The sequence below is a fragment of the Montipora foliosa genome, chromosome 9 (assembly GCF_036669935.1).
Source record: "Montipora foliosa isolate CH-2021 chromosome 9, ASM3666993v2, whole genome shotgun sequence".
NCBI lineage: Eukaryota > Metazoa > Cnidaria > Anthozoa > Scleractinia > Acroporidae > Montipora > Montipora foliosa.
Window position 1 is genome coordinate 47029760 of NC_090877.1, and position 21316 is coordinate 47051075.

General features: G+C 39.0%; 1 protein-coding gene across 1 annotated transcript; it reads right to left on the bottom strand.

Annotated features, from left to right (window-relative positions):
• Positions 1 to 3703: 3703 nt before the first annotated feature.
• Positions 3704 to 18886, bottom strand: LOC137971898 (uncharacterized). Its single transcript, XM_068818641.1, has 4 exons — positions 17008 to 18886; positions 11290 to 11954; positions 6810 to 9677; positions 3704 to 4686 (listed from the first exon to the last, which is right to left on the bottom strand). Exons 1-3 carry the CDS (start codon positions 18759 to 18761, stop codon positions 9235 to 9237), a joined length of 2862 nt encoding a protein of 953 aa, XP_068674742.1. The 5' UTR covers positions 18762 to 18886; the 3' UTR covers positions 3704 to 4686; positions 6810 to 9234.
• Between the last annotated feature and the right edge of the window lie 2430 nt (positions 18887 to 21316).

Below are 21316 nucleotides of genomic sequence, written 5' to 3' on the forward strand. Positions count from 1 at the left end.
AGTATCGTGAAAAGCAAATTGTGGTTCTTTTTTTTTTTTTTTGGTCGGGACATACTGCTATCTTTCTACGATACATTTTTAACCTCTTATACGAGAGTTGCAATTCTCTTGAAAGCACTTCGCACATGCCTAATGTCCAAGCTCATATAGACGGTGACTTTTTCCCTGATGTGTCAAGCGGTTCATTTTTCGCCGTTTTAAACTTTTTTTTTTTTTTTAATTCTCAATCTCCTCCAGTTGCAGTTGTTCCCATCCTTCCGATTAATGTCTCATTACATTACTGAAGGAGATAGATAAATACGTGTGTAGATATATGGATCCCGAATTCCTCACGGAGCGCAATTTTATTTTCATTTCCAAGCGACTTCCATTACTTTTCCTTGTCTTTGCTAAAATTTCCAAGGAATGACTCTCCATATATTTGGCAGTCTCCACGCTTTGTGTATTATATTTACGCTGTTTGGCACAGAAATTGGCTTTTACTTTCTCCTTTCAGCCTAGAAAAGATACCAGAAAACCACAACCTACATTCGCTCTTGAAAGCCAGCACTATAGACCGCAATCTGAAGTGAATTGTAACCGTTACGGATCTCGGCATGGCAGAGAATAGATCTACGAACTGAACGTCAAGTACTTTACAATTGCGAGGAAGATCTTCAGAGGGGAAGTTTGAAGACTTTAACGGGACTGATTTGCACCACATGACCTGGGCTTTCCCAACGGAAACACCGATATCTTTAAACTGACGAATAGACAAGTCATTCTTCAAACTATTTGCTAACCGGCTATCTTGAGGCCCAGATCGACTAAAGCTTTCTTAAAAAAATATTTTTTTACTTATTTTCTCACGGTTTAATAGTCAATCCGAATATGATCAAACATGGTCCAAAAATAACGCGTCGTTTATTTGAAGCATCCAAGTTTCGAGGAAAACCACAGACGAAGTGATAATACTTTTCATTCAAGATGAAATGCACAAAAATGAGTTTCCAAACTCATATACGACAGCTGAAACAGCAGGCTGTCATCAAAAGCACTTTTTTAATCTCCTCCGCAAAACGGACAAAGGCAAATTTAGTTCAGGTTTAAAATGATCGATTGCACACGCCTGAAACAAATAAAGATTGAACTCAACACAGCCTACGCTCTATAAAAACGACAACTTTTGCGAAGAATTAATGTTTAAATGAAATGGCACATTAAAAATTATAAAGGAAAAACGGAAAGTGACATAGCTAAAAAATCACAACGACAAAAAACTGGGAATAAAACCGAGGATAGCCGTTGCTATCTTCCCCCTACACAGTAAAATAATTTTGCTTTCAATGACATTTGCTACATCCTGTATGTGAAGTAACATCATTTCGGTAGGGTTCGCTACAGTCAAAGAAATAAAACTGGAAAGCTAAACAAGTAACCAAAGTAAACGATCTATCAATCAATCGAATATGGGAAATAAAACATTTTTAATATGCATTTTTCATTTGAAAAATCATTTTTTTGACAAAAAATATGACATTATTAAAATTTAAAATATGAGATTGGAAACTGAGTTGTCGGGAACGTTAGTAAAAATCGTTTTGAACGATCATTTACATTTAGAATTCTCTTAAGTCAATGTATATTATTTTTGTTTTACAAGAACAACATTTGTCCCCAAACAATTGGAAAAACCCTGTTTCGGTGACGTTCTGCACATACAGAAACGGGTCACAAAGTTGATAACAGTTATTCGGGCTAAAAAGAATTCTAGATTAAGGACGGTGCCTACTATTGTTATTGCGCATGCGTTCTGTGCATCTTCATTCGAGACACTCGGGTTTCCTATCGGTGATGCTTACCAAGACAGCAATATTTTTGCACGGTTTAAAACTATCCGGACAAAGTAGATCTTAGTAAGTACTCTTGCTACCCAAAAAGAAAATTGGGGGTAAGCATGCATTTTTGAGAGATAATTAAGCTTCAATTTGGGAAAGAACGCCATACATTGCTTTGTATTTTAAAGCTTTTTATAAATATTATTCATCAATTATCTTTGAAAAGTGCGTGGTTACCCTCAATTTTCTTTTTGGATTTCAATAACACTTGTTAAGATCTACATTTCCTGCATAATCATAAACCGGGGCTAAATTAAAATACCTTTTAATTGGTAGGCACCGTCCTTAAGTTGATCAAATTTGGTGCACAGATAACATTTAGTGAATTGTTCTGCACGTTGGATAAACGTGTGATGAGTGAGAATTACCGGGAAGAAGTGAGAATGATATTAAAAATTGGCCAGGAATAGGAATTCTCTTAATTCCGGTTCAGAGGTCACTCAAATTGTGTTGTGTGGCTGTTGTGTGGGTAATTGTTAACGGATTGTCGCGGAATATTCCTCGTCCATCTTTGGAATCAGGCCATGGACAACCTACCATCCTGAACGGAAAATATGTATCCGGCTTGGGTAATATGGCACACAGACGCCGTATTTTCTACTTTCTCAAATCCCATAATGCATCTTGTTTACCCCCAAAAAAAACTTGCATAGGTATTGTTTTCGATCTCTCTTGGGACATATTCATGTACCAGGAGAAATTGCAAACAATTAAATTTAATTATTATTATTTTGGGAGGTAAACAAGATGCATTATGGGATTTGAGAAAGTAGAGACTGTTAATGCATCTCCATGGAATTTGTAAAAATACTGATATTCTCGAAAAATGTTTTAAAGTATTTAGGAATAATATTTTATAATATTAGCTTATCTGAAGCGCGCATTTGTTGCTTGTGATGCTGGACATTTCGAATTCTTTGGGGAGGAGTAAGTATATTTAACAAGACGCCTATAAGGGTGTATCCGTGGGATGCACAAACAGTAGGTGACACAAATTGTCCTGCAGTTACGGTGAACTACAACTACGGGTCAGTAAACTTCGGAAAATGGCGAGAGGTTACCAGAAAGATAATTTTGTTATTTAACTAGAAGTTACCTGTTTAAAAACAGGAATAGAGGTTATCTCTTATTATGGAAAACTGATCTATGGATATCAGATTTCCAGCATTTTCATTGGCTCGCTGGACACAGGATATCAGTTCATGCACCTACTGTACCTAATATGGTCAAGGAACGCGTCAGCAATAAAGCGAGCTGAAAACATTTTTTCAGCTCTGCCGAAAAAAAAGGCTGACAAAAGGCGTTTTGCACCGGAATAGACAGAGGCAGAAATCGATGCTTTAGTCGACAATACTTCCCCCCGGGAACACCAGATAGTTTTCATAAACAATTATTCTACACGGGCTTGCTGGATATAAAATGATTATAATCAATTCAGCGCTACGCGCCTCGTTAGTTATCTGTTAATTATTAATGCTAATAAATTTGCAAATGAAAACAACGAGGCCCTTTTAGGGGCTATCAGGATACGGGATATTTAGGTAAAACAATTATAGGGATACGGGATATTTGGGGGGAAAATTAACGAGATACGGGATATTTAAAAACCCTAACTGGCATTATACAGAGACAAAGCACAGGAATTAACGGGATTCAGGATATTTAGGCCTGAAATTAATAGGATACGGGATACTTATATCCCCCGCCTCTCCTAATGGGGAAACGGATGTTGACGGGTGTTAACGGGCGATGACTCACAATGGCCAAATGAACACAATCGTTCGATTGATAAATGCTTGGCACAATGGCCAATTGAACACACGGGCTCGATTCAAAAAAATATCTTGATAAATGGCCCATTGAATACACTGGTTTGATTCACAAAATGTTTTGGAACGACTGAACAAACTGGTTCGCAAGAAACGGGTCGATTGGAGTATTCGCTCTATTATAGGGGTGCAGGGATGGCGCAGTGGTGAGAGCACTCGCCTCCCACCAATGTGGCCTGGGTTCGATTCCCGGACTCGGCGTCATATGTGGGTTGAGTTTGTTGGTTCTCTACTCTGCACGGAGAGGTTTTCTCCGGGCACTCCGGTTTCCCCTCTTCTCAAAAACCAACATTTGACTTGATTTACTTTCATTGTTCATTTCAGTTTACAGTGTCCCCAATTAGCGCTCCAGCGCTAGAACGACTAGACACTTAAATAAAGTTTCTTTCCTTATTACTGGTATTCTCTTTTGTCGTTGTCGTTATCTTTCGCTCTCCTTTCGTTTCCGTTCTAGTCATAGGTCCTCCAGGCATCATGTAACCTTATCAGAGCTTCTAAAGATACACCAAAAATTTCAATACCGTGAGAAAAAAAAAGCAGCTCTAAACAAATTAAAAATAAGCAATTAGCTTTAAGTTTACAATGTATATCCCTCCGATGCTTGACTTGAATAACTGTGTAGCCACCAGTGTGGACCACAGACAATAAGATGGGTCAACTGGATTGAAACCAGCAAAAATGCAGAAAGAAAACATCTTCCCAACCGTTTTCCACCTGAACACAAAAAGCGTTGACTCAATTTAAGGTAAGAACTATAGTTGACGTAGCATAGCCGTGAAGCCGCGTCGAGCCACAGAAAGCGCGCGAAAGCCTCGTTTATGTTTAGATGAGTTAACCTGGGTTGAGCCTGCAATCCAATCCATTTGTGGCCACAATATAACCATCAGATTTACTTGTAACGCTTACTCGTTGCAGGTGATCGAACTGTCTTTCCCTTTCAACCAAAAACACGTGGTTCTTTACAACGCAAATATGTGTACCTGTAAGAAAACACATCCACATTAATAAAACAATTAACCGCAAATAACGACTCGAAGATGACCTTGGAATAAGCAAAATAAATCATCTCGAATCAAACTTTAAAGGGCCATTTCAAGGCATGTGGTCTGCTGCAAAAAGTACTCTTTAATTTGACTGATCAGTCACAAGAAATACAAGTGTAAGAGAAAACCATTTGGCCTTTACCACGGAGCTACCGGGATCACCAAAGAAAACCCATTCGGGTAACTTTAAGAAACTGACATGGCTCCGTCCATTAGTAAACCGTGAACAATTAACAGAAACTAGCAACGAGATGACAGTTAACTTGGGATTGTCATCTAATAATTTAAGCCAGAATAGCTACTGTAGGATACAAACGCCGTCACAGCCACAAAGAAAGCAACCGTTTCTCACAAAGAACAAAACACCTCGCAGTCGATAACGACTGCTTCTCAGACACCTTTTGTTATCTGAATTGAACCAGTTATGTGTACAACTGAACGTGTAACGCTCTGTTTTCTTGCAACGAAAGGACCTGTTTGTTCAGACAACTAAGAGGGTAAGGGGTTTTCCGGCGAGATGGCAATCAGCGTGGTTCACTGGTTAGGTCACAAGAATTCCATGGGAATGTTTTGGCTTTGTTCAAATCCTGCCCTGAGGAATTTTTTTTTTGGTGATCCTGAAAGCCACACAATGCATGGATTCCTTGAACGCTATTAGCTTAATTAATTCAGTCAAATTAAAGCTAGACTATGCACTTTTGCTGCCGACCACATGCACGCCTTACAATAGCTTAAGTGCAGTAAAAAGCAGTCAAGTAAACGAGTGATTAATTTCGGGTAAATAGGAAAGCAACATTCTATAGACTAGAAGACAAATATGCCACGTGGTACTGAGGGCTTTCACGAGATATATGGGAACATTGAAAACCTACTGCTGTTTGCGTAAAGAACTACTAAGGAAGAATTCAAACTTTAAACGACCTCAGGTAACGCTGTTGCCATTATGTAAACATTTTAGAGCGACCCCGGACGCTATCCTTTCTCAAAACCCATTGAATGGTATCAAACTATGAATTCACACAATTCGAAGGCTACAGTATTTGATATATTGCACGACTAAGGCACATCAAATTCGTAATCCTACACAATTATTATTTGTTGTAACGGATCTGTCAAGAACGTTCGAGGAAGAAAGGAGAATCCTGACAAGTTGTTATTCAATAGACATAACAAGGCTTTCCTTTAAATCTGGTGGCAAGGATTTCAGACAAACAGATGAAAGGACAAAAACTAAACAATACATTGATTTCTCGTTGTCAAGGACGAATGAAAGAAAGATATAAATTAACACAATAGAGTTTAGAGTCCCATGCAACCTTTCGGAGTCAGCGTGAAGATGTTATTTTCAGTCGTCTTAGATCCACCATCTTGGATGAACTAAATGAACTCTTAAAATATCGAGGAAATTGCAAAATTGATCATACACTGTCTTCCATATTATGCGAACTCTGAAGTTGAAATTCCAATCAGCGGTTTTTCACTAAGGTGACTACAATGATTGAAGATAATAAAAAAAGTCAAATTAAAATTAGTTAATACATGTTTAATACATGGCGCAATCAAAAAGCAGAATAAGCGGAGACAGATTAATTTGCTTTGCCATGAAAACGTTTTCTCATTTCCTAAGAAAAACAGTTGCCATGGAAACGGTAATCGAAAAAAAAAAATTGCTTGTCACTAAAACTGTTCCACGATTGGTACATGAAAATTACCCACTTTAAAAAGCCTGTTAAGCATGCTAGCCCACGGGACCGAGTCTAGTAGGCTCGTGAAATTTTTACCACCTTAAAGTGTTTTACATGCTGTTCACGATTGAGCCTAGTTTGAAAGTCACAAATTTCTAATTTACAATAAGAACATGCATTTAAATATTCTCTTTATCAAAAAAAAAACTCCTTAACGTAACCCATACCGTGTTGCTGACAGTCTTTCAAGGTATCAAGAGAACCGAGAATACTGATATAGCTACACATCTTTGCTGGCAGCCTTTGTGGGAATAGAAACAAAGTAAGTGACTTGAAGTACTTAAAACGCGTTCTGGTGTTAAATTAAGTACTTACTATCAACGATTGACTGAGCCGCTGCCAATTCAAGACACGGCACATAGTTATGGAATATCTTTTGTCTTTCAGGCTCAGGGCCAATGTGTACGATTCACGTTTGGGAAGGACAGAGACATAAATATTATTATTCAGACTTGACGAATGGCCTCATTTGATGTCGGACCTCTTTGTGTGAGCCCGATCTTTCATCGATCATGGGCCTCTATTTGAGAAGGATTCATGAGGAAACTCTTTCAGTACGGCGAATACAGTCGCAGATTAAACGACTTTTTCCAGGGGCACCCAACGACCACTTTGTTGTAAAATGTATTATTATACCCCAGTTAATGAAAATAAATGTTATTAAGGCATTTTCAGGTGTTTTTCAGTGTTGCTGGGAAAACATTATCTGTTCCTTTTTCCCAGCAAGACACACAAGAAATTTCCCAGCCAGCTAGATAAAATTGGTTGATTTCCCAGCCAGCTGATCAAATTTATTTCCCAGCCAGGAATTCCGCGCGCTTTCAAATCCCTCGATCCAAAAGCGACAAAACCGGCAGAAAACACGTTTTTTTCGCAAGCGCAATCACTCTGACCAGCCGTCGTATGTTTGTGACTACTCTCTGGGAGAGGGAAGGGGTTCTTTTTTTTTTTTTTTTTTTAAGTCGTCCTCAGTCTTCAGAGTTTCTACAGCCAGCTCGGGTTGAAATGTTAGAAAAAGCCAGTAATTCCCAGGCAAAACCTCTATCAATAACAAAATTTCCCAGCCAGCTAATCGAAACACCTGTATTTTGCCAGCCAGCAAGATTCCTCTGGGGAACAGATAATGTGAGGAACAGATTCGTTAGGTGCCCCTGTTTTTCAGCTTGTTCTCAACACAGGGGCACACATGTTATTGATATTTTGTGACAACAAAAATGAAAACACTTTTGACAGACTAATAAACTACTAAATGTTACAATAACATCAACAAAATGATGAAAATAAGAACACCACATTGTTTTTGATCAGGACAAACGAGCATCGTAAACAGCAGAATTTGTATTCATTTATCATGACACAGTGATGTTCTTTTCTGTAAGTCGCACAGTCGTGCCACGCTGTTTTAATATTTTAAAGCCTTCACTTCAAAAGTGCACGTCGTATCGAAATGCGACCAACTATGTCAAGGCATTGGAATTGAAATCTTAATAGCAGGTACCAGTTGTAAAAAGCGACAGAAAAAATTGAAGGTTGGTAATGTATTATTAACACAACGTGGAGAAAATTATGCCATGAATACATCCAACCTGAGATTGGCGTGCCTCAGAGAAACACAGTCTCCCTTTGAGCACCACATGGTGGCCACGTGATTTAAACGTACAGTCACATGACCACCACTCAATGTGTTGCGAGAATATCTGCGAAAAATAGCCTAGCGGCCATATCCACGCCATAGCCGCGAGTTATAGCTGAAAAAAGCAAAAACGATGGTCCAGTTCTGCAAGATTGAGCAGCATAATTGTTTTATTTTCCAACACATTGATGACAAAGCACAATTTTCTACGTTTATTGGAAAACAAACTGGAGAAACTACCATTTTTCTCCGCGACACACAAAATTACGTATATCGCAGGATATCTGTTGAGTACATACGACGAATATTGAGCGCGCTATGACCATATTTGGACATCGACACAATGTGTTGAATAATAAATAGGGTTATACGAAGTATTAATTAAATTTTAACGATCATTTTCCTCAATTCTTTAGTGTACGGGTAGTAAGGGTCTTCTTCTTCTTCTTCTTCTTCTTCTTCTTCTTCTTGTTTTTATTATTATATGTTCATTCCTTTGCGCGGACTGCATTCTTCTTAGACTGCAAGCAACAGAACTGTTTTCCTGAAGAATCCGAAGTGGTTCGTGGTTCAGTACATCTCGCGCAATGTTACAACTCACGGCGCGAATTAAACATTAGGATCTGCTCGAAGTCATAATAAGGCGGCTTGAAAAGGTCTTGAAACTCAAAGCATTCTTGTTAAGTCTTGCACCCACCAAATTGCTTGCATTCAATATAAAATCTAATTCATATCTAAGTGACCCTCTCAGTCTAAAGAGAATAGAGTTCGAACAAATTAGAGAGCAGAAAAAAAAAAGAATACAACAAGAAAAGCTGGACAACTCGAACGTAAGGAAGAAAAGCTACAAAAGGTAAAAAACGAGAAAGCCAAAAACTGCGGTGTGTAGTAAACAAAAGATTTTCGGATGCAAAAAATAACCACGACAAAATCAACAATGAACAATGTTGGGTGCACAACCTCATGTTAATAACTAGTGAAGCTCTTAACAATTTGGTTTTTTTTTTGATGAACTTCAGAAACAATCCATTTTCTTCTGAACATTCAAATTAAATGACTGACGCGAAAAACTCCTTTATTCGTTGCTAATTAGTTTGTTCTTTCATCTTACTGTCTTCTTTTGTTCTTTGTTAGCTTCATTAGCTTGTTTAAGAGCTCAGCATTTCTTTTCTTTTCATTGTTTTTCAAACCAATTAATCGCTCCTCTTCTTTTCGAAGCGATGGAATCAGCTCTGAGGCCCTTCTCAAAATGGTGATCTTGGCTACGCGTTCGCTGTCCTCCAACAAAGGGATACATTTACGAAGACACTGAAATCGGTTCCGCAGATCGTTGCGTCGCTTTCGCTCCAAATCATTGTGCGAAATGCGTGCATTTCCCTCGTCGCTTTCCTGCTCGGACAAGTCGCAATTGTTGTTTCTGCGAGACCGGAGTTTCCTTGGTGGTGGTTCATTGGAGTAATTTTCAGTCTTCTTAGTGGTATCTGATTTACTGGTTACGGTTTTAAATGTTTTGTCTAAAGAGACTCCCACTACGTCTACTTCGTCCTCGTCTGTTAAACAATGAAATGGTAGAAGAGGCCTCAGACAATTAGAAACACTTGTTTTTAAAGTTAAATCCACAAACACCATCGTTTGAACAAAAAGCCCGCACCAGTCAAACAATACTACTTATCAAAAGACTACTTTCTTCTCGCGCAAGTTCTTCTTTAAAATGAAACAGGTACAAACGGCGACTTTAAACCCTGCGACACTGGTGCCTTATATATGGAATTAACCATGCAATAAAAATTCAATGTATTCATGTAAAAAAGCGTTCTCGGATTAAAAATTTTATATTAAAGACGTAAGCTTTAGGGTTCCAGACTAAAGCCTTTAAAAACTAAGATGTAAATGCGCGAGATGGAAGTATATGTAAAAGTGGCTCTAATATTGCAGCTCACGCTTGGCGTAACTGCAACAGATTTTTTATGTCGGCCCGATTTTTTTCACAGCCGCCGCCAAAACTCGGGCCGACAAGTCGCACCGTGTAAACCGGCCTTAACAATAACTCTATTGATTTCAACAATGCCAGAGTAATTGACAAGGGAAACTTCCGAATCCGAAAAACTTTGAAATCTTGGCACACCCCTAAAACTAATGAGGCCGACAATAAATCCAAGCCTTTGCCAAAACAATACTCTATTCTTTTAGATAGCGCATTTTCCCCTTTTATCCTTTTTTCAATTTTTTCACACTTCCATTTTGTATATATTTCCATCTCGCGCATTTACATCTTAGGTTTTAAAGGCTTTAGTCTGGAAGCCGAAAGCTTACGTTTTTATGTATAAAATTTTTAACCGGAGAAAGCTTTTTTACATGAATAAGTCTCCAAAACCTGGTTACTCTTCTATTTTTAAAAATTCAATGGTTAAGCTGAAAAGTTAAATGCACTCCTTAAGGGGAATCCACAGCTGGTTTGGCAATTTTAGATATAGAACGAACAAAGACATGAATTCTTTATGAACATTTTTCTCACTATTATAGCCTGCTTTCTCTCAAAGGGTTTATAATTAAAGCTCGTTTTACAGTCTTTAAAGGCATAACAGCAACAATGCTATCAATTATTGTTAAACCAGAGCTATTAGTTTGATCACTGTAACTTAACTAGAGGTAAGTGATGGAAGTGTTTTACTGTTTGGCAGAAAAGTCTGAGATGAAACAACTAAATCTTCTTGTGGACTAAACAACAACACCCAAATCTTCTTGCGCAAAAAAGAGGAAAAACTAAATCTCACTTTTGAGATTTCTTCTTTGTTCCTTGGGAGAAAAAAAAAAAGCCAATAAAAACATCCTTTTCCAGATACTCTAGACGGCTATTCTTGAAGTTCCAGAATTTTTACTCAGGATATGCCTCGCATTGCTCGATCGCATTCACGAGACCAAAACAAGAAATGTTTGGGATCACACTTTAAAATGCAATACAAAGTTAAATAGTAAATAGGAGTAGAATTTAAAACACTTCGGTCACGTGACTAAATAAACTGAGCATTCAACAAAACAAACCAAACCATTACAGGATACTTGTGTCTGTGTGTAAACAACATTTTGCTTGATTTCTTAGAGGAAAACGGCAGCAGAAGTCGAAATAGGGAATGCTAATCATTAAAACACTCTTGAAAATACCTGTGTCGGACGATTGCTCATAGAGTGGAAAATCAAAGGAAACGCCGCTCTCTGGTCTTGCTAAGGCTTCGGTTGTTAGCTGTTGATCGGAGCAAGGAGTTGTCAAAGTACACGAAAAGAGTTCGTCAGCATCTGCTAAACTGTGGTTGACCGCTTGATCTATTGATGAGGAGGCAGACACCAAACTAAATCGCGCCAAGAAATCCGTCGTGGAATCCGGTCTTTTCACTCGGTCACCGCTCCACATTATATCATTGAGGATGGCGGGAGATTTGGCGCGCAAACCGGTTAATTCCCGCGCGTAGCCTTCAAAGGGAAGGTCATTCACCTCGAGTTCATCATCCTCGATTTCTCTCAACTCCGCCCAAGGGCTTCGGGCCAAGTGCCAACCTATCTCTTTACTTGCTTCATGGCATGCGTTGCACATATCCACCGGAGAGGTAGGTGGTGTTGGGAGGGAAAAAGCCGGCCAAAAGTCATGAATGTTATCCATGTCGAACTTGTCCCTGAACGCAGAGTTGCCGCGCGATAAAGGCGCCGCTAAAGGGTCAAGATGCTGCGAAAAGAGCATGCCCTCTTTGTCGCTCGAACTAAGATGCATAGAAGGCGAGCGAGAGAAAGAGAGCAGTCTACCAGCTAAGATGTACTGAGATTGAATGAAACGACTTCAACAAACGCACGTGTTTTAAATTAAGAAAAAAAAGAAAACACAGGAAAACAATGCGAATTCAATTAACCCTCGTCGGGCCTGCCTACAGTGATAATAACAAAACCATTTAAAGGCTCGTCGAATGACAGTGCATGCACGTTCCAACCTGCACGTACAGGCAGGCGTCGAGTACATGTATCAATATAATAACCCCTCGGACAGGGAAAAAGAAACACTCAGCTGCTGCTAGTGACGAGATCTATCTAAGTTGTACTTTAAGATTCGTTCACTAAAATTGATTTAACTGGTGGAACAGATTTGAAATCAAAACACGAGGATATGGCCTGCACAGAAAAGGTAGACTCTTGTGTTTATAATGAAAAGGATACCAGTTCTTTTGTTAGTTCTTTTGAAACCGTTGGTCGTCGGAAACTAATAAAGATCGGGCACGGAATCGACGCATGTTTGCAGAATTACCCGTCCGCTGCTGATTCCACTGCAAGCATAATTTATAGCCGTAACCTTCGTTTAAATATAAGCAATTAAATGACCAATTTTTCCGATCCGGTGTCTAGTAATGATTAAATAAAGTTTTAATGACTTCCATAACGAAACAAACTTTTCCTTTTTCGGTTTGAATTAGCCAACCCAAGACAAATTTTCTAAAACAAAGTCTTGTTCAGTAGTTCCTTCATTTTGGCAAGGTTTCTCTCCGAGAGAAAAAAGGGGAGAAAAGGCTTAGAACTGCGACCGCTGGCAATCAGCATGTCTAGCACAATAATTCTTCAAAGAGAATATCATAACATTGGACTCAATAAATGGAATGACTAGTCCAAAAATCACACTAATCTGGGACGCAAAAACAAGTTAAAGTTTGAACAATGTAAAATTCCAAATTAAACCAAACATTGAAACTGACGAACTTGAGTAAAATTGCAGATGACTAACCCACGTAATTAACAAAGAGCAAAGAAGGCGGAGTAGAGGTGCGGTTGAGATTTCTGAAGCGAGTAATAATGTTTCTATGAGCTGTTTAATAAACCTAGAGGAGTATACTTGAATGTATGAAGAGCTAGACGAAAAGCTTCTCTTCTCCTTGAAAGTTTGGGAATGATTGTGTCTCAAAATTTTATTTCGCGGCTGCATGGCAATGACGTTTTCTGTAAACCAAGCCAGAGTTTTCTCATATTCCTCAAATCAAGTTTACAAGAACTGGTGCCTTCCGAACTGAATTCGAACACCAGCAATGGTTATTTCAAGGACAAGAGTAACAAGAAAACTAACATGGTTGCATGAAAGAAAAGTTGTCAGAAGTGCCTCATCTACCAACAATACAAAAACAGAACAGGGGCACCCAACGTCAAAATTTTCAGAAAATATCTGTTCGGAAGACGATTTGAGATCTAGAATTTTCGGAAAATTTGTTCTTAAATTTCTTGCTTGCCTGCCTCTCCTAGGATTTTCGAACATCTGAAAAATGGTATAATTGCCCATTTTTAACGGATTTTTACCCTAAAAAGGTCACCTAGAATTTTCGGGAGCCTTTTTTCTGGCTAAAATTTTTTGATCCCTATAATTTTCGGATCACTAGACTTTCAGCTAGGAAATCCGAACAGATGAAAACTTTTTAGGGGATAAAATTATGCCTATATGTACAGTTTAAATACTAAAATACGTTTAACAATGCTATGTTTGAGTGGTTTTGAACTACGTTCTCGTTGGGTGCCCCTGACAGAAGTTCTGCCGTACAGTTGAATCGTTGTTACATTAAATTCCACCCGAAAATACTTGCGTGATTATGAGACAATTTCATCATGCTAGAATAAAGTTGACTGACAATGTACATGTATCGACCGATTAGTTTCGCAGTTACATGTAACTATTATATCCTGCCTAATTAGCTGAAAGATTTAACATGTACATAACGCCCATAGTACCATCAAACTATACCAATCAACCAGATAAACAATTTAAGGTATAAACAAATTAATTTATAGTCACTGCATTCTCAGTGCATCGCTGCATGAAGCAAATAAAACTCTACGACAGGCTTTCGGTTCCCCGAAGAAAATCTCGCGGTTTGCCGGTTTAACGGTGAAACCTATCTCTCTGGTCTCGAAAACAACATTTCTCCCAATTAACCTGTCAACTGATATTGGCTTTCCTAACTCAAAAGAATCATTGCACGTGTTCTAAATCAGTTCAGAATCCAGGTGGTAACTATTCTCTTGCCAAAGTAAAACTTCCAAATTTAGCACTGAGACAGACCGTAAAGAATTGGAAAAAAAAGACTCTAAAACTACAAGCCCATGTTTGGCTTCAATTCAAATCAAATCAACTAAGAACAACACCTTACTACTTTTAATACTGCTGCAAACTGAGCGAATAACATTGCCAAACGAACCTTTTAACTACAGTGTGTTCAACAGTTCATTTATGGCAGCAGGCCGTTTTGTTCAAAGAGTTGCCAAACACGCCTACCTAGAAAAGGTATAAAAAAATAAAAATATCCATATGTGTCTAAGAAGAACATTAAAAAAGATTCTCGTATCTCGTTCAGGGAAAAAGCGTACTTTTTTCTGGCAAATTTTATTCGGAGTACTAGTAATCGATAATCGTAAACGTAAAATCGAAACTGCTAAAAACACGTTTACAAACATTATCAATTCTGAAACTACCCAAAGCCCTCAAACCTTTAGCCGAACCTTGAACAGCTCAGTTCAAAATACCGAAACTTAACTGAGGAATTTCCATAAAGTCTTAAGCAACCTTTAGTGCCACCAGGTTACCAACATCCAATGTTAGAGACAAAGAATTTGATGAAAGGGAGCAAAATTTCAATGTAGTCATGACGCTGGTTAAGAATCAGAGCTAATCAGGCTTCTTCTTTCGGTTAGCCTTGAGAGGGTTTACTCAGTGCATTTCGTTCCTTTACTCATGATCTCCAGTTTATTTTACCTTCTTCGAGGCGGAATATTTTGATATCGGGTCAACATGTAAACGCTTTCCGAGCTTCATATCATCATTGAATTGTGTACTAAAAGTAAAGTTATTATTTTCTCGGTTGTAGTCCGACTATACAACAATTTTATTTGAAAAGGACACTTCTCATCAAATTGCTCGGTTAAACGAATGGCATTAGAACCACCACCACACAAAGGGTGTACAAATTCTCACAACAGAAAAGAGACCCGTTCGGCTTGGTACGTTTCCTTCCTGCTCTCATTAAATTTCCAACTTCCCTTTGCAGGTGTTATATCTTTAATTATAAGTTGCAGAAAATCAAAAAGGCAGTTTCATCTGTCGTGTAACTACAAAAACCGCATCGATTTGAATCATGTTTATACTGTTACTATTTTGGAATTGTTCAATTCAAAATAGTGAATTAAGCACGTAGCAGTGCAGCGCTCGCTTATACCATTACGACTTGGATTTTGTGACGAAAACGGTTCCATGTAAACACTTCCAAACCTCATCGAGTTTAAAGCGAAGTTTCGAAGTCATGAAACCGTGTCGATGTGAAACTGCGTTCGTGTAAACGGAGCCTAAAAATCTTGCATATGCACAAACATTTTAGGGAGTGTGACAATTTGAAAAGTATGAAAATTTCTTGAAGCCATCGAAGAGCAACAAAAGGTATCCACAAAATTGAAAAGAAACTATTGTAGTTAAAAATCTGAATGAATGCATGAATTGAGTCAGATTGTACGTAAAGATTACTCTCAGTTCATTAAATAAGAAACAAATCAACAAGGCAGTCATATTTCCTTTTTTCACGTATTTAAAGCGATCAATATGTTCTTAATATGAATTTTTGCAGATTAGCAGTGGAGATATCCAAGTTTGTCATGACGTCACTTCTTTATTTGCAAATGTACCTGTGTTGAAAACTCGAGAAAACCATAATGTTCTGCTCGCTGACAAGGCTTCCGCCAACAATTGTTTCAATAAAACGTGCCATCGTAATCGTAACTAACATAGACTTGATCCGTCTTCTTAGAGCGGCAACCTAGGGCCAACTTTTCACTTTCGATAGCCAGTTATATATACGAACAGATCCACGGAGTTGCTACTCTGTGGAATTCCCACTACTTGTCAATGTCTTTCTAAGAAGCATTGGAAGAAACCCTCGAGCGTGATCGAACGATGCCTGTACACTACAAGAGATACTTGGACGTGACACACTAACCATCATGCCGGATCACGAGAACGTCAACTGATAGTTTCCTGAAGACCATACACCATCTTCATCCATCGGTTAATTAAGTTCACCATGGAGTTAGAAGGTGAAAGGCATTCTCTCCTTTTTGGATCACCGAGTTAAAAGATCTACACATGTCTAGCCAACATGGTACAGAAAAACCCACACATTCCGGCCTCTTGGTACATTACGAGAGTCGAGTTGACGACCGTTACTTACTTACAAACGTTGCAAACTTTGCCATCCTGCACACAATTTTCTTAAAATTTTAAAACTTTCAAACCGCTTCAAATCACGCACTTAAACGTCAGTGCCCTTAAAATTGACCTTCTCACTAATTTCATCACGCTCTTTCCATTTTTGGCATCTATTTTGTACCACGACTTTTTTTTATGATTGACAAAGTCACGTGACACGGTCAAGCAAAGGGCCTATTCTATTTGTGACGACAACTGAGGGAGAGACCTATGCTCTGTCCTGGATAAAGTATTATCATTATTTTTTCCAAAGTCTGGCCTAACTTTGACAAGATTCCTCTCGATTAATACAAGAGCATCGAAACTTAAATTAAACACTGGTTCGACTGCAGTTGCGAGAATTCAAATGTTTTGAGAATGATATGTGATTAATTTAAAGGAATATACTTTACGCTGAAACAAGCAAAGGCACATGTTTCATCTCATATTTTTCAGCAATTTTATTACTCAGTACAAAGTCCTTATTCAAATTAACCATGCTCAGAAAATATGCTGAAAAAGGCTTCATTAAATATTACAAGGTATTTTCGTACAGTACAGTTTCTTTTTCAAAATCGGTTGTCATTTTGGCGGTAATGTTTGCATTCGTAGAAAACCAAGCAAGCCATTACTGTAAGCATTTCTCTGCAGTAATTTTCTGTAATTTACCTAACAACTCTATATTCCGTAACCTTTCGCTATCCTTTAAGTTCTCTAACTCAACCGATTCTGTCTCAAGCATACTGATGAAATCGATCGCCTTTTGAAGAATAGTAATTTTTGAAGATTTTTCTTTGTCGCACAAGTCGGGCACCACCTTCCTGAGATTCTGAAAGCGTGTTTTCATGTTAACTCGCCGTTGCTTTTCCATGTCATTATGGAAACTCTTTGAATTGTCACAGCAAGACGATAACATTGGTTTCGACTTGGTTCTAACTTTCATTCTCTCCGTCCGCGTTAACGTAGTTAGGAGCATCGAATTGTTTACACTGTTGCTTCCTAGATTCTCTGTTTGCCCAGTTTTCGTTTCACCAGTGTCTGATTCTGTTAATATTTGTTTCGATTTGGCCGTCAGATAGCTCTCCGACGGGTTCGGAATTCTCGGATTCTGAGGCCCACCAGATGTGTCGTCGACAAAACCTGTAGATGTTGTCTGAAAAGAAGGCCTAACACCCTCGTAACGACCCTCTTTATCTAAAACTGGTTTTTGTGACGGAGTTTCATGAATATAGCCGCTGTGATTTGTCCAGCCGTCGACAAAAATTGACGGAAGGGGTGGTTCAAATTTCATTGACCAATTTGTATCAAATTTTTGATACTGCAGAGAAGCTGGCGCAGGGTTTAACTGAATGAGGGTGTTGAACACTGTTTGACAACTTATTTTCGGCACGAGGGCTTTTGCTTTGCAATTGTCTTCCCGCGAGCCAAAACGAAGTGCCCCAGCGCAAAACCTGTTTCTTAAAAGGTCTTGTGATTCTAGGTTCTCCCCTGGTGCAATGTTCTCTACTGACACAACTTGTTCTTTAAGAAGGCACCGGGGCTCAATATCCAAGGAACAATTTCCCTCTTCTCCAGCATCACGATCTTGTTTTCTGGAAGACGTCCATCCACTCGCCCCGCTTTGTGGCAAGGGATCGGATGTCCGTTCCAGTTGCATAGAGGAAACGTCATGTTTCTGTTTGTTTCCTCCAGGAAATGAAAAGACGCTGAGGTTGGCGAAGGAATCTAAACTGTGCCGACCGCGCGGGGAAACCGTGAGGCGCTTGTCATCATGTTCGCCTGGCGGAAGTTCTCTCGACTTGTCATGGGGAAACATGTCGTCAGAATTCGCTGGGAATGTGAATATTGTCGAATCTTCATCTAGAGTACTGTAGAGACAATCGACCGGAATGGGTGTTAATACACAAGGAAGGTAAACTTCTAACTCATCCCTTTCAGAATTGCTCCTTCTAGGACTAGAAAAGTCGCTGTTTTCAAATTGCCGAACTTGGGTAGAATTAGCCGACTCCACGACGAGGCACGCCGACAAAACGTCTTTTTTAACTGTATCAACCGGGCAAGTTTCCAATATGTCGCTGAAATCGGGAACAACCTGAGCATCGTCAACCGAGCGGGAGAGGAGATTCCCGCCAAAAAAGCTGCCATCCATTTCAGAGAGAACAAAAGTCCCGCCAAAATTGCTCCCACATGTCCACGGTTCGTAAAAATTTCCGGTATTCGGTTCGAGCGAATCACGACTAACCCACAAATTTGACAATGTGTCTTGAAGAGTCCCGCCGCTGGAGGTGTTCTGCTTGAAAGTACAGTTGTTAGGAAAGTTTTGACATGTTAAGCTCTGTTCTTGAAGAACATGACTTTCGTTTGAAGTTGCTTCTGAGGAGCTCATGTTTAGGTACACAACAATGATTTAAATTCCCGCCCTCGTTGGTAGCTAAGGAGTAAAGCACATCGCGAAAGAATGGTCATATGATGAAACTGGGCTTTGGTTAAATAATCGCGCGAGCAAATTTGCATTTGTAAGAACCACTTCAACTGCCACACGAAAACAAAAACAATCGTACTACCGCCCACGTAATTGAAGAAGCTGAAATGGCTTCCAACGTGGTACGAACACTTAGTTCTATCAGTTTACAAATTGGTTAAACGCTGAACACGTTTTAACAAAACTTTGACTAATTAGCCATTGGCGGGTAATATTTACCAACAAAAACTGTAACGTTTTTGCAAAATTTCCCAAGGGATGACGAGCAAGAAAGCTAAACAACAAAAAAGTAGACAAACACATCATCAAGCACCTGTCATTCACATGATTTTCAAGCAGCTGTCATAGTCACGTGATGTTTTGGAGTAACATTGGCCTTCCAAATTTTTCGTACCTAAGAAATTGGTAAACTTCTGATTTCTTTTTTGTTATATAAGGATTACCAATATCGTGTTCCACAGAAACTTAATACCGTAATTATTGATCTACAGATTCCTGGCCACGAAAACTTGTAATCAAAAACGAAAAACACTGACACAAATTGAAGGCCTTTTAACGTTACTTTGCATAAAGTTCTCTAATTACGCCAAGGAGATATCCTCTGCCGGCGAAAACAAGGGGCGAAAACAACGTTCCGTCGTCGAAACAATAACAGCCCGTATTAACTTGCAAACATTGTAGTCATTACTTCCAAATTTCATGGCTTTTGAAAACGCAATATCTAGCCACATTTTTCCCAGATGAAATCGACTTTAGTAACTATACCATATACGCTGTTGTTGAAAAAATTCTGACATGTTAGGTTCCATGTTAATACCTGTTAAAATACGGCACCGTCAGCAATATTTGTACTAAGTACCTTACTGCGTATTATTTTGTTGCTAAGCATTTTAAAGATTTATTTCACCTTCGCCGGGAATTTTCAATTTAATACCAACCGAATTAATTAGCTCAGTAAGCGCACAGAGTCAGGATCTAAACACTAAAATACCCTTGTCATTTCGCCTTTAACTTATCAATCAGGTTGATGAAATAAGATAAGCACTGGAAACATAAACATAGCAACGATTGGATGGTAGCCGTGTCCTAGAACATTCCCGTTGTCTTCCTTGAGTCGGAATGTCGCAACCCAATATCAAACAGCTCTGATAGGCAATCTTGGTGGGGCTTTCAAATTCGCCGCGTGGATAAAAAATACTACAAGCGGCTAAGATTCGACAGTTTAAAAATAACTCTTGAAAATTATGTTTTCGGCGGCGCACCAATGAACAAGACTTTAAAGCGGCCCCACAATAATGAAAGTGCTGGTTATCACCCTCCTAACACCCGCAATTATCAGACCGCGAAACTAAGCGGTATGACATTTAAGGCCCTGTTTACAAGGAGGGAGGGTAACCCTAGGCTAGGCCGATTACCCTAGCAACCCTACCTGTGAAATTTTGCTTGTAAACCCGGGCTATCTTTGACCCCCCTGCTAAGTTAACCATAGCACTGAGCAGGGTTACCCTACCTGCTTGTAAACAGGGCCTAAGAACTTCCTTGTTTCTCGTTTTACAGAGCGAGTTTCTGACCCTAATAAAGCCAAAGGAAATATTTCTCAAAATCGTCTTCTAGCTTAATTGGTTTTAATTTCCCCAGTCTTCATCGTTTAATCGCTGTTTCAAAGGTACGTTCTGGTATACTGCAAAAGCAAAAAACGTGACTCACGCTTAAAAGATTTTTCAACAGTCTGAAAGAATAAGGCTGTTACGTAATACCTTTTTAGATGCATATGTGGAAAATTACATAAAGTTTAATTAATCCTTTCTTATTCATTCCCTCGTGTATCTTTTAAACCCTGTTTCCCTGAGATGTTTGTCATCCAGAAAAATACCAGCAGTTCGGAAGCTTTTGAAAATATTTTTCGGACTGAAACTTAAATTTGAAATACGTGGGTGAAAACACAAAAAAATATAACGGAAAGAAACTACATCATAGAAGAAGTTGACGAACACTTCGCGGTTATACTTTACACCAGCTGGAGCGATGTAAGATGGGGAAATCAGTAAGAGAGTCACCTCCCTAGGGGGTTTCTCTCGATTGCGTGACAAAACATGAGTGACTCTACTGACAAATGCCGTAATGGACGGACATAGTAGCGGGAACTGCTAGTTGTCTATCTTCGTTTGGCAAAAGGTGACTACGTTAGGATGGCACAACGATGTTCGTCCGGCATTTCTCCTTTCTTGGCTGAGGAACCTATTCTTGAGGCTCTCCTTACACTGAAACTTACCCACTTTATTATTGACTTCAATATAAAATTACAAAATTGGGCATGCCCTGAGGTAGCAAAGGTTAATCTGCAGCAAGACACAAAACAAAACAAATTTTGCATCCTATAGATTGTTTAGGTCCGACAATGTTGTGTTGTTGGCATAGGTAATCGTTCTTATGGGACTTCGTCACGCGTTCCTCCCCTC

Bases quoted from the DNA above. Each gene is read 5' to 3' on its own strand.
- LOC137971898 (XM_068818641.1), bottom strand. From the start codon at position 18,761: ATGAGCTCCTCAGAAGCAACTTCAAACGAAAGTCATGTTCTTCAAGAA. The intron at 11,955-17,007 runs GTAATGGCTTGC...CGTTTGTTGAAG, and splicing joins ACTGCAGAGAAATGCTTACA to TCGTTTCATTCAATCTCAGT. The intron at 9,678-11,289 runs GTATTTTCAAGA...ATTGTTTAACAG, and splicing joins TGAGCAATCGTCCGACACAG to ACGAGGACGAAGTAGACGTA.